The sequence below is a fragment of the Hypanus sabinus genome, chromosome Y (genome assembly GCF_030144855.1).
Source record: "Hypanus sabinus isolate sHypSab1 chromosome Y, sHypSab1.hap1, whole genome shotgun sequence".
Classification (NCBI taxonomy): Eukaryota; Metazoa; Chordata; class Chondrichthyes; order Myliobatiformes; family Dasyatidae; genus Hypanus; species Hypanus sabinus.
This window is the reverse complement of record NC_082740.1, coordinates 493,287-508,816: the sequence shown is the minus strand read 5'-3', so window position 1 is coordinate 508,816 and position 15,530 is coordinate 493,287. Positions and strand designations below refer to the sequence as shown.

At 39.9% G+C, this 15,530-nt stretch overlaps 1 protein-coding gene across 4 annotated transcripts in view; it reads right to left on the bottom strand.

Annotated features, from left to right (window-relative positions):
* Nucleotides 1-2,280: 2,280 nt before the first annotated feature.
* The window catches only part of LOC132385328 (zinc finger and BTB domain-containing protein 44-like), a 41,002-nt gene continuing 27,752 nt past the window's right edge, over nucleotides 2,281-15,530 (bottom strand). For 2 of the 4 annotated variants that reach the window (XM_059957344.1, XM_059957347.1), the window contains one exon: nucleotides 2,281-5,481. In XM_059957344.1, the coding sequence (XP_059813327.1) occupies nucleotides 5,175-5,481 (307 nt within the window). In that variant the 3' untranslated portion in view covers nucleotides 2,281-5,174. Of the gene's footprint in view, nucleotides 5,564-15,530 lie in introns of all 4 variants that reach the window. The other 2 variants (XM_059957345.1, XM_059957346.1) reach the window with 2 other exon arrangements.

The following is a 15,530-nucleotide window of genomic DNA, read 5'->3' as shown; positions in this document are numbered from 1 at the left end:
TGCATTTAAATCAATAGGTCTGTTTGATTCGCTTATGAGCCTGATGAATCAGTAAGTGTCTTTGACACTCTTACCAGCTGAAACTGTTGCAACTCCAAACGTAGGTGTCTCTGACACTCTTGCAGTCATATCAAATCCATCTTGACTGAAGAGGTGTTTCTGATACTCTTATCAGTCAAATATGGTGCATCTTCAATAAATAGGTGAATCGGGGGGACGTCACGTGATGACGTAGGATCGAGATGCTGGAACCCAGCTCTCCCGTAAAAAATCAATAAATTATTGTCTAAATGAAGAAAAGTTAGTCAATACTTTCTAGAAGTTACTTATTAACTACTCTGGATTGTTTCAAGTTACGCCTCACAAACAGAAGATGAAGAAAACTACTACCGTGAAAGCAACGCAAGTTGGAACAGACTCAAGGCCCACTTCTGCCAAGGAACCGCGGGCTCAGGTACATGATACCGCCGGCGATACAGAACAGGAAACTGCGACAACATCGACCATTTCTAAAGAAAAAGATCAACGAGAACTGCGCAAGCGTGAAGGAAGGAGCATGCGCAAACCAGAGCAACCAGAACTACAAATCCCAGTTACGACTGAAACCGAAAGTGAATCTGAGAGAGAGTCGGATCCTCTGGAAAAATCAGACGAAGATAGAGGCAAAAGTCTTTCTGGAAATATGGAAAAGAAGTTGAGGCAAATAATGCGTAAATTAGAAAAATTAAACGCATTAAAAGTAATCAAAAGAAAAATGACAAATATGGAGATGATGTTTGATAAAATGACAAAAAGACAGGATAAAATGGAAAAGAGAATTATAGATTTGGAAACTTCAACGGAAGACATAGTTGAAAGAATGAATAAAATGGAAAATGATACTACTGCCTGGACATTAGAAAGAAAACAATTTATGGAAAAAATTGATAAGCTTGAAAATTTTAGTAGGCGAAACAATATTAAAATTGTTGGACTTAAAGAAGATGTAGAAGGAGAAGATCCAATAATTTTTTTTTCAAAAATGGATCCCCGAAAAATTGGAAATGGAAGAAGATACTCTAATTGAGATCGAAAGGGCTCATAGAGCCTTAAGGCCAAGATTTCAAGCTGATCAAAATCCACGATCAATTTTGATAAGATGCTTAAAATACCAGGATAAAGAAAAGATCCTGAAGGCAGCTGCCCAATGTGCCAAAAAGAGAAACGGGCCATTGATGATAGCAGGGAAGGCAGTTCTTTTTTATCCTGATATAAGTTATAACCTTTTGAAGAGAAAGAAGGAATTTAACCCAGCGAAAAATGTCTTAGGGGAAAAGGGTTATAAATTTATAATGCGTCACCCAGCAATGCTGATAATTTTTTTGGAGGAGGGAAAAAGAAGATTTTTTAACGATTATCGAGAAGCGGAGGAGTTCGCACAAAAACTTGCACCCATTCGCTAATTATACAGACTTCCAAGCGTGATGGATTAAAGATGAAGATAGAGACAGTGAATGGAAGTGATGGACATTTAAAGATGATACAGGGAAGAAAAGCAAAATTTCAGAAATAATAATTGAGAATAAATAGGTGTCTCTTACATGTCCAAATGGCGCATTTTGAATCTATAGGTGTCTCCGCCACTCTTACCAAATATATCTGGTGCATAATGAATCAACAGGTGTCTCTGATCCTAGTACCAATCAAATCTGGTGCATCGTATTCAATATGTGTCTCTGACACTCTTACCAGTCCAATCTGGTGCATGATGAATCAGTCAGTGTCTCTTACAACTCTTACCTCCCAAATCTGGTGCATGACGAACCAACAGATGTCTCTAACTCTCATACAAGTCAAATCTGACATGCCTACCAGTCTAATCTGGTGCATCTTGAATCAACAGGTGTAACTGACTCTCTTACCACTCAGATCTCTTGCATCTCCAAACAATAGGTGTCTGTGACACTCTTACAGTCACCTCTGGTGCAACTTGAATCAATATGTGTCTCATTCTTTTATCAGTCAAATCCAGTGCATCTTGAATCAACAGGTGTCTTTGAAACTCTTACCGTTCCGATCTGTTGCACCTTGAATCAAAAGCTGTCTCTGACATGCCTACACATCCACTCTTCCATCCTGAATAGCCCTTCATTTTTCTTATCATCCTTGTGATTATCTGAGTTTCTTAAAATGCACTGGTATTGCATCCAATACAGTGTAAAGAAAACTATTTCTACAGAAACAAAGTTTGCAGTAAATTATGGTGAAGAACTTTATTTATAATTTCCACACAGATTATCAACTGCAATATTATTTTTATCAAACTTTAACAATGCCACTTGCCTTTTATGACCATCATGAGCATGAAAATAGAATATGTGAACTTTTCCTATTTATATACAATACAGATACACTCGCACATAAGCAAGCACACTCTCTCACACGCCCACACACACACACACACACACACACACACACACATAGACTGTCAGACAAACTCCACAACAGGATAAATAAACCATAGCCAAAACTTTGCAGTGTGGTCTTCATTTTGCAATTTTTTTTACAATATGCACCTGTTATGGGGCCATGCTAGTGAAAAACAAGGATTACAATTCCAATTTACTGGCAATCATACTATCAAAAATTCCATCTACTATCAACAGATTAACAATATCTCCAAGTCAATCAGACTATACAGTATTTACAAGCAGAGACCGCAACAGGGACACTGAAGGCTCAGCTTTATTGTCCTTGAAATGCAGTGATAAGAACACAAATTTAAGATCAGCAAAATGTATAGTTTCAAAGTGCTGCACTTTCAAAGAATGCAAAAATAATATAAACACAATCAAAGATGCACATTTTGAGTACAGGACAAAGGAACTACATTAGCATTTAGTACTACTGATACACATATAACGGTTAACTTCAGCCATGCCCACATGTACAGGATAGTTACTGCTGCATCACTGAATGTACCAACAATTGCTTTTGAGTTTTGAATAGTGGTCAACATTTAACCATTCACCCAAACTGCTGGAATAAAACAATTATTATAAAAATAATGAAAACAATTATATCATAACTAGAAAAATGTTTACCAATTACAAATGCAGCGTACAGAAGTTAACCAATAAGCATAATGGACAAGGTATCCTGCTGCCCAACCGCAGTAAGCTTCTGCTAGACCTGTGAGAAAGAATCTGGTAGTCAGTACTGTTAGAGTGCTGGTTACCCAGATATTATGGTTGTGAATTCACTGTTGTGCAAAACCCGCCTATTTTTGGCAGGTCTATTTTGTTTCATATTTCCACACAACACAGACTCAATGACCTGAAATGTCTCTTCCTATTCCACATCTCAGGATATTCCCAACAGCCCCATCCCTCACTTATTCACTGAACAAATCAAGTGTTTATTCATAAAACAACGAGACCTTAGTAAATTCAAGGCAGTGAGTATATTTGAAATTGTATAAAAGTTGTTCAACTTTATTATATTCAAGGAAGAAATCATCAAAATGTTGGGGAACAGTGACAAGTAATTTAAAGAATATTAATGTATTTGATACTTTAACTGTGTATATAAAATCCTTCCACCAAGTAACTGTTATCCAAAAAAATGGATTAACTATTTATGTTCAACAACAGGAGTTGAAACAATTATTTCAATGCATGGATCAGACTTGAGCTCATGCAGAGTCCAAATGTTAATAAATGGGTAGAGGCTTTCCCATTTACACCAGGCATACTTATAAGTTTTGTTACAGTACAGGTTATTCTGGCTGCTACCCATGCAGGTATTTTTCAGTCTTGCTGGAGAGGACAATGAAAAATGAAATGCATTTATCTGAATGAGCCTAAACCAACAATGTTAACTGTGTTTTTTGATTCCTCAGGAATGCTACTTCCCAAATATTCTGAATATCAAGACTACAGAAGTAATTAAAAATTTAAAAAAAAATTAAAACACACATGCCTTAATCAATCACAGCATGCCTTCAGATTGTCAAAATATTACATGACCCTTTGCACAGGTTAACAAAAGGCTCAACAAGTTTAATTAATACCTTTAAAAAGGTGAACACTTGACAAAACAGCAAATTTTGTAGTTAGTTAAAATACCTTAACAGTTGTAGAAATCTAAGTCTGAACATTTAAGCTTAAAACGAGTTATCTGTTAGCACAAAATACTTGTTTTAGAAAAGTCTGCAATAAACTACTGATTGAACAACAGCCATGGCAAACAAGCTCCCTGAATATAATCTTCACTAATGTACCACCAATTGTGGTGTCAATGTCAACATACATCCACAAGTTACAAGAGACTAATAAGTAGCTAAACATATCTGAAAAAGATATGCATTCACTTTTACTTCAGATTAATAGTAAAATATGCACTGGAAAAACATCCAGATACTTCCAGTTTTAAATCATGTCGATGCAAGAAGATCACACTTTGGTGGCAACAGCCCAGAATTAGATAGTTAATAGCTCCAAAACAAACTTCTGACTGACCCCTCAAGGTTCACTGCATCATTTCATCACTTGGCCAAGAAACTATTTTGCATTAGTTTGATGTCTAAGGACTATATCAAAGGACACATGGCATAATTTGGAGTGCGTGAGAAAATATCCAGACTAGTACTTCCATTTACAATGCCAACTTCGAATTCTTATTAATAAAAAGGTGTTTAATGTACAAAGTTAAGTTTTTTGCCGAAAACAAACTTCCATAATTTGGTGAACATTTGGAAATTTCCCACTTTGTGATCATAATTTAGTTGTAGGAGAATATTAAGTTTTCCTATTAAAAGATTATTTCTGTCAGACAGCATTCAAACATTTAATATTTTTCATGATTTAATGAGATTGTTATCCTTCAACACAGCATTTTAAACTTTGATTCTAAAATATGTTGCCAAAACCAATGTGACAAATATTGTTCAAAAGTTGCACCACAGCTTCTTGCAAAGTCCTTGACAGCTGTGTGAATTAAGAAATGTGTGGTTTAATGTGCTTGTAATTAACTGAAGGCCCACAAACTTGACCAAAACCTTTGATAAACAAATAAAGTAATGTTGACCTATTTTAAATAAATGTCCAGAGTCTGGAAGAAAAGCTCCAAGAATCATTTGACCCAGGTCCAGGCACTTTCTCCAAAAGAACAGAAGTTTAACTACCAGGTTTAATTTAGCTATAAAGGATATGAGGTCCTTCCTCTGGAGAACCCCTCTTATGCAGATCTTCCCTTACCCCAAGGATTCCATTTACATCGGAACCATCTGTTTTCTGCTCTTCTATTATTTCATCATCTTTGTTCATGAGTCCAGCCAAGTGCCCAAGGGGAAATGCGCTGTCGCAGTTCTGTGTGGAGGATACCTGTGAGATAACAGGCATTTGCACTGCTGAATTGTTATCAAAACCACTGTCTCCAATGTCATAATGAGCGAGGGCTTCTTCTTGCTCCTGTTTCAGGTAGTCTGGCACTATGAAGTCACTGGAAAACAAGCAATTAGAACACTTTTGCCGATATTCCAACTGTTTCTCCAATTATAATGCAAACTTGAAATGAGAATTGACTTTTGGAGTAAGTTCCTTTTTCAATGGTAGCAGTGGATTATTATTTAACAGGATAACACCAATCTATAAACGTGTAGAGAACAATTTTTTTTCTCGCAGAACTCCTAGATATTTGCTTGTTAACTGTTCAATATAAATATTTTCTGTAGAGAACAATTTTTTTCTCGCAGAACTCCTAGATATTTGCTTGTTAACTGTTCAATATAAATATTTTCTAAGTTTTGTCTTTTAACTATCAATGACTTATTCCTTGGAAACTTCCAATCTTCATAAATATTTTAAAGGACAAGCTGAAAATCGAGAATTTGTGGAGAGTGAACTTTATTGTAACTATTATGTTGCTGCACAAATAACCTAGTAAAAACAAGCCATTTTGGTGTGGGTGATCATGGTTTACGACCATGATTGTTCTTGGCAAATTTTTCTACAGAAGTGATTGGCACTGCTTTCTTCTGGACAGTGTCTTTACAAGACAGGTGACCCTAGCCATTATCATTAACTCTTCAGAGACTGTTTGCCTGATGACGGTGGTTGCATAACCAGGGACTTGTGATATGCACCAGCTGCTCAAATGATTGTCTACCACCTGCTCCATGGCTTCACATGATCCTGATCGGGGGTAAGGGGGTGATACTGAAAGGGCTAAGCAGGGGCTACATTTTGCCCAAAAATGACCTGCAGGCTACCAGAGGGAAGGAGCACCATACACCTACTTTGGAAGAAACATATCTCCACCTCATCACCCATAGAGGTAAACCGATCCAACTATAATAACAGGTGTATTATAACAGTCCTACTGAAGGATCTGGCCCAAAACGTCGACTGTACTTTTCTCCAGTGAACAACAGTGTTTTGTGTGTGTTGCTTGGATTTCCAGCATCTGCTGATCTTCTCTTGTTTCCATTATAAAACATGTGCTTTTCCCACTTCAATCTGTACTTTTCTTTCAAATGTGCAACAGAGAAAAATCTTACCTTCTCCCAGTGTAGGGTGCTCTCCTGCTTTAAATTATCCACCATTATCCCTGTACCAAAAAAGACCAAGGTAACATGCCCAAATGACTGATGTCCTGTCACACTCACCTCAATAATAAACAAATTTTTTGAGAGACTGCTCAAGCACTACTTCTATAGAATGCTATCATCCACACTAGACCCTATACAATTTGCCTACCGACACAATCTGACAGGTGACACAGTAGCCACTGCTCTACATACCGTCCTTATACACCTGGAGATGAAGGATGCTTACGTGAGAATGCTGTTCTTGGACTACAGTTCAGCATTCAACACCGTAATTCCATTCAAGCTCGGTAGGAAGCACAGAGACCTCGGCCTTGACCCTGCCTTGTGCAGCTGGATCCTAGACTTCCAGTCAGAATGCCGACAGATAGTAAGAGTGTGCTCCCTCACCTCCACCCCAATAACCCTCAAAACAGGAGCCCCTCAGGGCTGTGTACGGGTCCCTCTTTTATTCCCTGTATACCCATGACTCTGTTGGCCCACAGTTCTAATCTGCTAATTAGTCGACTACACTACATTGACTGGCGTAATCTCAGCAATAATGAAGAGGCCTACAGAAGAAGTCATCTCTGTGACAAGAAAACAATCTTCCCTTCAATGTTGCGAAAACGAAGGAGCTGGCTGAGAATTACAGGAGGAATGGTGACAGGCTAACTAATCCCAATGGGATCAATGAATCTGGGGTTGAGTGGGTAAACAACTTTAAGTTCCTTGGCATCCACATCACCAAGGACCTGAAGAGGTCTGTACATGCCAGCTGTATGGAGAAAAAGCACAACAGCACCTCTTTCACTTCAGACGGTTGAGGAAGTTTAGTATGTGCCCCCAAATCCTAAAACCTTTCTAAGGGGCCGAATTGAGAGCATCCTGACTGTGGCAAATAATTCCACAAATACACCATCCTTTAGCTAAATAAATTTCTCCACATCTGTTTTGAAAGGCCACCCCTTTATCCTGAGGCTGTGTCCTCTTGTCCTAGTCTCTCCCACCACAGGAAACATCCTTTACACATCTACTCTGTCTAGGCCTTTCAACATTTGAAAGGTTTCAATGAGATTCCCCCCAGCCTTCTGAATTCCAGCGAGTGTAGATCCACAGACCTCAAACGTTCCTTGTATAATAACCCTTTCATTTCTGGAATCATACTTGAGAACGTCCTTGGACCCTCTCCAGTGCCAACACATCTTTTCTCAGATGAGGGGCCTAGAACTGTTTAAAATGATCAGGGTGAGGCCTCACCAGTGCCTTATAAGACCTCAGCATCACATCCTTGCTCTTGTATTCTAGACCTCTTGAATGTTAATATGGCATTTGCCTTCCTCACCAATGACTCAACCTGCAATTTAACCCTTAGGATTTTTCACACAAGGACTCTCAAGTCTCCTTGCATCTCAGATTTTTGGATTTTCTCCCTGTTTAGAAAATAGTCTGCACCAAAGTACATGATGCTGCATTTTCCAACATTGTATTTCATTTGCCATTTTCTTGCCCATTCTCCTAATCTGTCTAAGCCCTTCTGCATCCTACTTGTTTCTTCAACACTACCTTCCATCAATCATCATATCATCTGTAAACTTCTGAAACAAAGCCATCAATCCAAATCAGTTATATACATAAATGAATTTAAACATAAAAAGAAGTGGTCCCAACACTGACCCCCTGCGGAACACCACTAGTCTCTGGCAGCCAACCAAAGAAGGATCCTTTAATTCCCACTCACCGCCTCCTACCAATCAGCAAATGTTCTAATCAGGTTAGTAACTTTCCTGTAATAACATGTAATAACTTGGTAAGCAGCCTCATGTGTGGCACCTTGACAAAGGCCTTCTGAAATTCTGAATATTCAATATCAACTGCATCCCCTTTATCTATCCCACGTAATCTCCTCAAATAATTCCAATAGATGTGTCAGGTAGGATTTTTCCTAAAGGAAGCCATGCTGACTTTGTACTATCTTGTCCAGTGTCACCAAGTAATCCTTCACCTCATCCTTAACAACTGACTCTAACATCTTCTCAACTAATAAGGTCAGGCTAAATGGTCTATCATTTCCTTTTCTGCTGCTTCTTCCTTTCTAAAACAGTGGTGTGGCGTTTGCAATTTTTCAGTACTCTGGCACTAAAATGATTTTTGAAAGATCATTTCTAATGTCACTAAATTTCTAACATTAACTCTTTCAGAACCCTAGGCTGTAATTCATCTGGTCTGGCAGACTTACCTGTCCCTTGAGGTCTTTCAGCTTTTTCAGCACTTCTGTTTTGTAATAGTAACTGCACCCACTTCTCTTCCTTCACACGCTACAACAACAGCCATACTGCTAGTGTCTTCCAGTGAAGACTGAGACAAAATACTCATTTGGTTATCAGCCATCTCCTTGTCCCGTTATATTCTCCTGCCTCATTTTCTAGCTGTCCTATATCTCTTTTCTCTTTCATTTTAAATATACTTGAAAAAACTTCTACTATCCACTTTGATATAACTTGTTAACTTGCTTTCATATTTCATCTTTTCCCTTCTAATGATTTTTTTTAGTTGTTCTCTGTAGGTTTTTAAAAACTTCCCCCTCTATCTTTTGTTCTTAAGTAGCTTTGACTTCCATTGTCAGCCATGGTTGTACTATCTTACCAATTAAGTATTTCTTCATTTTTGGAACACAGATGTCCTGCACCTTACTTTTCCAGGAGACACACACCATTTCTGCTGTGCTGACATCCCTACCAGCTGCTCCTTTCAATTTACTTTGGCCACCTCCTCTCTCATAACACTGTAATTTCCTTCACTCCACTGAAGTACTGCTATATCAGACTTCACTTGCTCCCCATCAAATTTTAAGTTGAACACAATCACACTGTGATCATTGCCTAAGGGTTCTTTTACCTTAAGTTCCCTAATTGCCTCTAGTTCATTACATAACACTCAATCCAGTATAACCAATCCCCTAGTAGGCTCAATGACAAACTGCTCTAAAAAGCTATCTCTTAAACATTCAACAAATTCACTCTCTTGAGATCCACCACCAAGCTGATTTTCCCAATCAACCTGCATGTTAAAATCTCCCATCGCCACCATAACACTGCGCTTTTGACTCACCTTTTCTATTTCCTGTTGTAATCAGTGATCTACCTCCCAGCCACTGTTGCAAGGTCTATATATAACTGCTATTAATGTCCTTTTAAACTTGTAGAATCTTAACTCAGCCCACAAGCATTCAACATCTTCAGCTCCAAACCATAACCATCCTTCAATCACAATTCAGTGATGGCCACAACATCATACCTGGCAACCTGTAATACTACAACAAGATCATCCACTTTATTTCTTACACCCTACATTTAGATGCAACCTGCAAGAACTTGAGTACCATACTTGCTATCCTTTCTGATACTGAATCCCTAATGATTTACTCTGCTTGTTGGCTGCAACTATTTCCCATCCTGTCTGCCCTTCCTGACAGTCTGACTGCACACTATCTTTACTTTTTTACCATCCATCCTATCCTGAGTCCCTTCACTGTAGTTTCCAGCCCCTTGTTAAAACCCTAGTTTAAACCCTCCCCAAAAGCTAACAAACCTACCTGCAAGAACACTGGTTCCCCCTCAGGTTCATGTGCAACCTGTCACTTTTGAACAGGTCAAACAACCCCCAGTAGAGATCCCAATGATCAAAGAACAGTCAGCAATCCAGAAATTGCTACCCAGGGGGTCCTGCTTCTCAGCTTTCTACCTAGCTCTCTAAATTCTCTTTTCAGGAACTCTTCGCTTTTCCTTCCCATGTTGTTAAAATTAATATGTACCAGGACATCTGGTACCTGGGAGACAACATACCCATTTACATGTCCCTTTCAAGTCAACAGAATCTCCTGTCTGTTCCCCTCACTTTTGAATCCCCTATCTCTTGCTCCCTTCTTCTCTCTCTTTCCCTTCTGCAGCATGGACTCAAATGGTCAGTGCCTGTAACCTGGTCACCATGGCATTCTCCCAGGAGGTCTTACATAGAACATAGAATAGTACAGCACATTACAGGCCCTTTGGCCCACAATGTTGTGCCAACCCTCAGATCCTGCCTCCCATATAACCCTCCACCTTAAATTCCTCCATATACCTGTCTAGTAGTCTCTTAAACTTCACTGGTGTATCTGCCTCCACCACTGACTCAGGCAGTGCATTCCACACACCAACCACTCTCTGAGTGAAAAACCTTCCTCTAATATTCCCCTTGAACTTCCCTCCCCTTACCTTAACGCCATGTCCACTTGTACTGAGCAGTGGTGCCCTGGGGAAGAGGCGCTGGCTATCCACTCTGTCTATTCCTCTTAATATCTTGTACAGCTCTATCATGTCTCCTCTTGTCCTCCTTCTCTCCAAAGAGTAAAGCCCTAGCTCCCTTAATCTCTGATCATAATCCATACTCTCTAAACCAGGCAGCATCCTGGTAAATCTCCTCTGTACCCTTTCCAATGCTTCCACACCCTTCCTAAATTGAGGCGACCAGAACTAGACACAGTACTCCAAGTGTGGCCTAACCAGAGTCTTATAGAGCTGCATCATTACATCGCGTCTCTTAAATTCTATTCCTCGACTTATGAAAGCTAACACCCCATAAGCTTTCTTAACTACCCTATCTACCTGTGAGGCAACTTTCAGGTTTCTGTGGACATATACCCCCAGATCCCCCTGCTCCTCCACACTCCCAAGTATCCTGCCATTTACTTTGTACTCTGCCTTGGAGTTTGTCCTTCCAAAGTGTACCACCTCACACTTCTCCGGGTTGAACATCTGCCACTTCTCAGCCCCCTTCTGCATCCTATCAATGTCTCTCTGCAATCTTCAACAATCCTCTACACTATCTGAAACACCACGAGCCTTTGTGTCGTCTGCAAACTTGCCAACCCACTCTTCTACCCCCTCATCCAGGTCATTAATAAAAATCACAAAAAGTAGAGGTCCCAGAACAGATCCTTGTGGGACACCACTAGTCACAACCCTCCAATCTGAATGTACTCCCTCCACCACGATCCTCTGCCTTCTACAGGCAAGCCAATTCTGAATCCACCTGGCCAAACTTCCCTGGATTCCACGCCTTCTGACTTTCTGAATAAGCCTACCGTGTGGAACCTTGTCAAATGCCTTACTAAAATCCATGTAGATCATATCCACTGCACTACCCTCATCTATATGCCTGGTCACCTGCTCAAAGAACTCTATCAGGCTTGTTAGACATGATCTGCCCTTCACAAAGCCATGCTGACTGTCCCTGATCAGACCACGATTCTCTAAATGCCCATAGATCCTATCTCTAAGAATCTTTTCCAACAGCTTTCCCACCTCAGACGTGAGGCTCACTGGTCTATAATTACCTGAACTATCCCTACTACCTTTTTGTCTTCCCCCACAAAAGTATCCAAAGTGGTATATTTGTTTTCAAGGAGAATGGCCACTGGTGTGCTCCAATCTAACTGTCTATTTCCATTTCTCCTGACGATTACCTAGCTACTCACCTCCTGCAACTTCGGGGTGACTACTTCCCTGTAACTTTGATCAATTGTATCCTCACTCTCCTGTACAATCCAAAGATCATCCAGCTGCTGATCGACACAGAATTTACGGAGCTGCAGTCAGATACAATTCATACAGACGTAGTTTCTGGGAGACTCTGGGTCTCCCAGTTCTCCAACATCTGGCACAAGGAGTACAGTAAGAAAGAGAAAAAAAGCAAAAAGGAAACCTGAACATTCGCTTTACATACAACTGACTCCTCTTTTGAGCCAAAGCCTGTCGCTTCTATTCTCGCCACCGCCTACTCCTGACAATGGCCACTCTTATGTACTTTTATTTAGATTGTAGAGCTCTGTTAACGCTGCTGATAGGCCCCATACAATGGCAGTTGTTCCTGCAGCAAAGTATTTCAAATGAGGATATTACCAGGTGTCAGCCTTAAAACTTTAATCACAACAATTTTACATATAAGTCTTGCTTTCACAGCATCCTTCATTAGCATATCCACTTTCCAATTAAAGTCCTCCTCCCTTTTATTACTCTTCTAAGTTTTGTGAACTCACCAACACTGAACTTGTACACATTGAGGTCATCAGAATATTAGAACAATCTTGATTCTAAATTTTTAAAAAATTTACACATTATTCAAAATTTCTTTCCTACTTAAAAATTGACAACCCAATGGAAATTAGAGAAAAATATAAAATTTCTGTCCTGACAAAGGGTCTCGCACCAAAACATCAACAGTGCTTCTCCCCATAGATGCTGCCTGGCCTGCTGTGTTCCACCAGCATTTTGTGTGCATTGCTTATAAAATTTCTATCTCAATATAAGCTATTCTATTTAACACCTGACCCAATCATATGATGGACTCTTTGACGCTCTCTGAAATTTACTAGATTGAGGAATTATATATGCACAATTAAAAGGGCTAAAATCTAACTGACATTGGCAGTTTGACAAGTCATGCTGTGAGAATAATGTATAAACATTTTGTTGCATGAGAAGCTTCTTATCAAAATATGTGGTAACAATGTATATCAACAGCTCCAGAGATATTCTGAGGTCACTTGGGTTGCGGATTTTTCCAGGCTCCGTGACTGGGGCTCTGTAGTTCAACTGAGAACACAGGCTTGCTGATGAACAGTATGCACTTTTAAGTAAACTGTGTTTGACAATTATTCCCTAGGTCTGAACCTAAAGGCCTCTGATAAGAGAGGCAGATCGATATCTTGGCAAAGTGAGCAGAGTGTGTCCCCCCGCTTTTTGAACGTTCGCTTTATGTCAACTCGCTGTTACGAAAAAAGGCAGCGCGTGCCAAGCAGCCAAGTTCCTCCCCCGGAACTGCTTTCTAGCTGGCATTGCTTAAACACATGCCTGTGAGCATCTGTGCTTTATGTTGATTTATTTTGTGCATCCGTTAGCAAGATAAGTTCTAAGGTATCGGAAAAGACTAAAAGAGCGTGTAAGGGTCTATACTTAGCGTAAAACTAGACATAAGAAAGTGTTTCAATCATGGTGAACAAAGTAAGGACATGGTGAGTTTGGCTAAGGGTTTGTAGAAGTTGACAAAGATGATGTTGAAGAGGTTTTGGCATCCCATGACCAAAAACTGAGAGATGAAGAGCTGATGAACAGGAAAGGATAACAATTGAAGCCAAACACAGTAGCAAATAGCCTGAAAGTGGAGACATCCAGGAACTGAACGGGAAGCAACTGCGTGAGATTTTCACTATGATTTACAAAGCTGCAATGATTGCAGAGGAGTATGTGTTTAATTTCGTAAGGGTACATAGTCTAGGGCATATTTTCAGGATGGGTTGATTGCTTACAAAGAACTGTATGATAGAAAGATGCGCAAGGCTAAGCAGTCGAGCATACTGTCATTTTTCAAGCCTTCCACATCAGTCACAGCAGACGACGAAACTCGACCTTCGACATTGAGGCAGACAGACATAGAAGATGACCTGTCTACCCTGATGGAAACAGAAGACGATGCGATGACACCCCAGACTCCTGACACCTCTACATCCCACCACCCCAACCTCCGACGACTCAGCCTAACACACCATCATCAGTGTGCTCACTGTCTTTCCAATTCTGGTAAGTGAAACTACACTGTACATACATTATTTCTACTTTATCTAGGCTGTGTATTTTTATGTGTTATTTGGTAGTTTTATAGCTTAAAGGTTACTGGAAAGAGTGTTTCTGCCTGGAGCACTTTGTGCCGAGTGTTTCTGTCAGGAGCATTTGCACCGTGTATTTCTGCTGGGACCGCTTACGCCGTGTGTTTCTACTGGGTGCCCTTGTGCCATTTGTTTCTACTGGGTGCCCTTGCACCATGTGTTTTTGCCACGAGCGCTGCTGAAAGCGCTTGAGTGAGATTTTCACTGTGGTGGAAGTGCTGCAATAATTATAGAAAAATATTCCTACATTATACAGGCTGTGTGTTTATCAGATCATTTCTGCTTTTACTATATGTTACTGTTATTTTAGGTTTTATGTGTTATTTGGCATAATCTGGTAGGTTAGTTTTTTGGGTCTGCGAACGCTCACCAATTTTTCCTACATAAATTAATGGCAATTGCTTCTTCACTTTACAATATTCTGGCTTATGAACCATTTCATAGGAACACTCTACCTTTGACTAGCAGGGGAAACTCGTATGTGGTAGACTCCACACCAAAATCGAATAAGTGGATGGACTTGTAAGTGGGTGAATCAGAGACAAATGGGCCCACAATGTAAACTTTAAGCTTGGTTCCTGATGACTCTGTTCCCTGATTTTGGCAGTGAAAATCCACTGATGGGACCCAGAGAATAGTAAATCAAGGTGGCCAGTTCGAGTCCCCTAGAACAGTAAATCAAGATGGGAGGTTCGAGTCTCCTGGAATAGTATATCAACACAGATGGTTCGAGTCCCCTGGAATAACTGAGAAATTCAAGTCTTCTCATAAGTCAAGACAGTTGAATCAGACCCCAGAATACGATGGGTGCACACTTAGATAAAGGGTGGGGGGGGGAGCAGTCCGTTGCAGAAAATAATAGACAAATATCCAGACAATGAAAGTTACTGAGTCGAGTGTCATTCCAATTGTTTAAAAATTTGAGAAAAGACAAAAAGACCGCAGAAGGTACATTTGATTGAAATTTAATATGGCAGGTGAAACAGGGAATATGGAAAGGGAAGGCAAGGAAAGAATATGGTTGCCTGATTGGCCTATGGGGACAAGAGGCAGAAACAAAAGACAGACATAAATTAAATTGTTGGATCGATAACGTTAAGTGAAGAGGGATAGGCATTCATGACAAAAGAGGCAATCCTAGGAGGTGGCAAGAGTTGAGAGCAATTAGTGTAGAATGGGATAAGGGACAGAAACAGACAAAGGAGACAGGGAAAGAAATTGTATCAGAGTCAAAACACAATGACCATGAAAGAACAAATA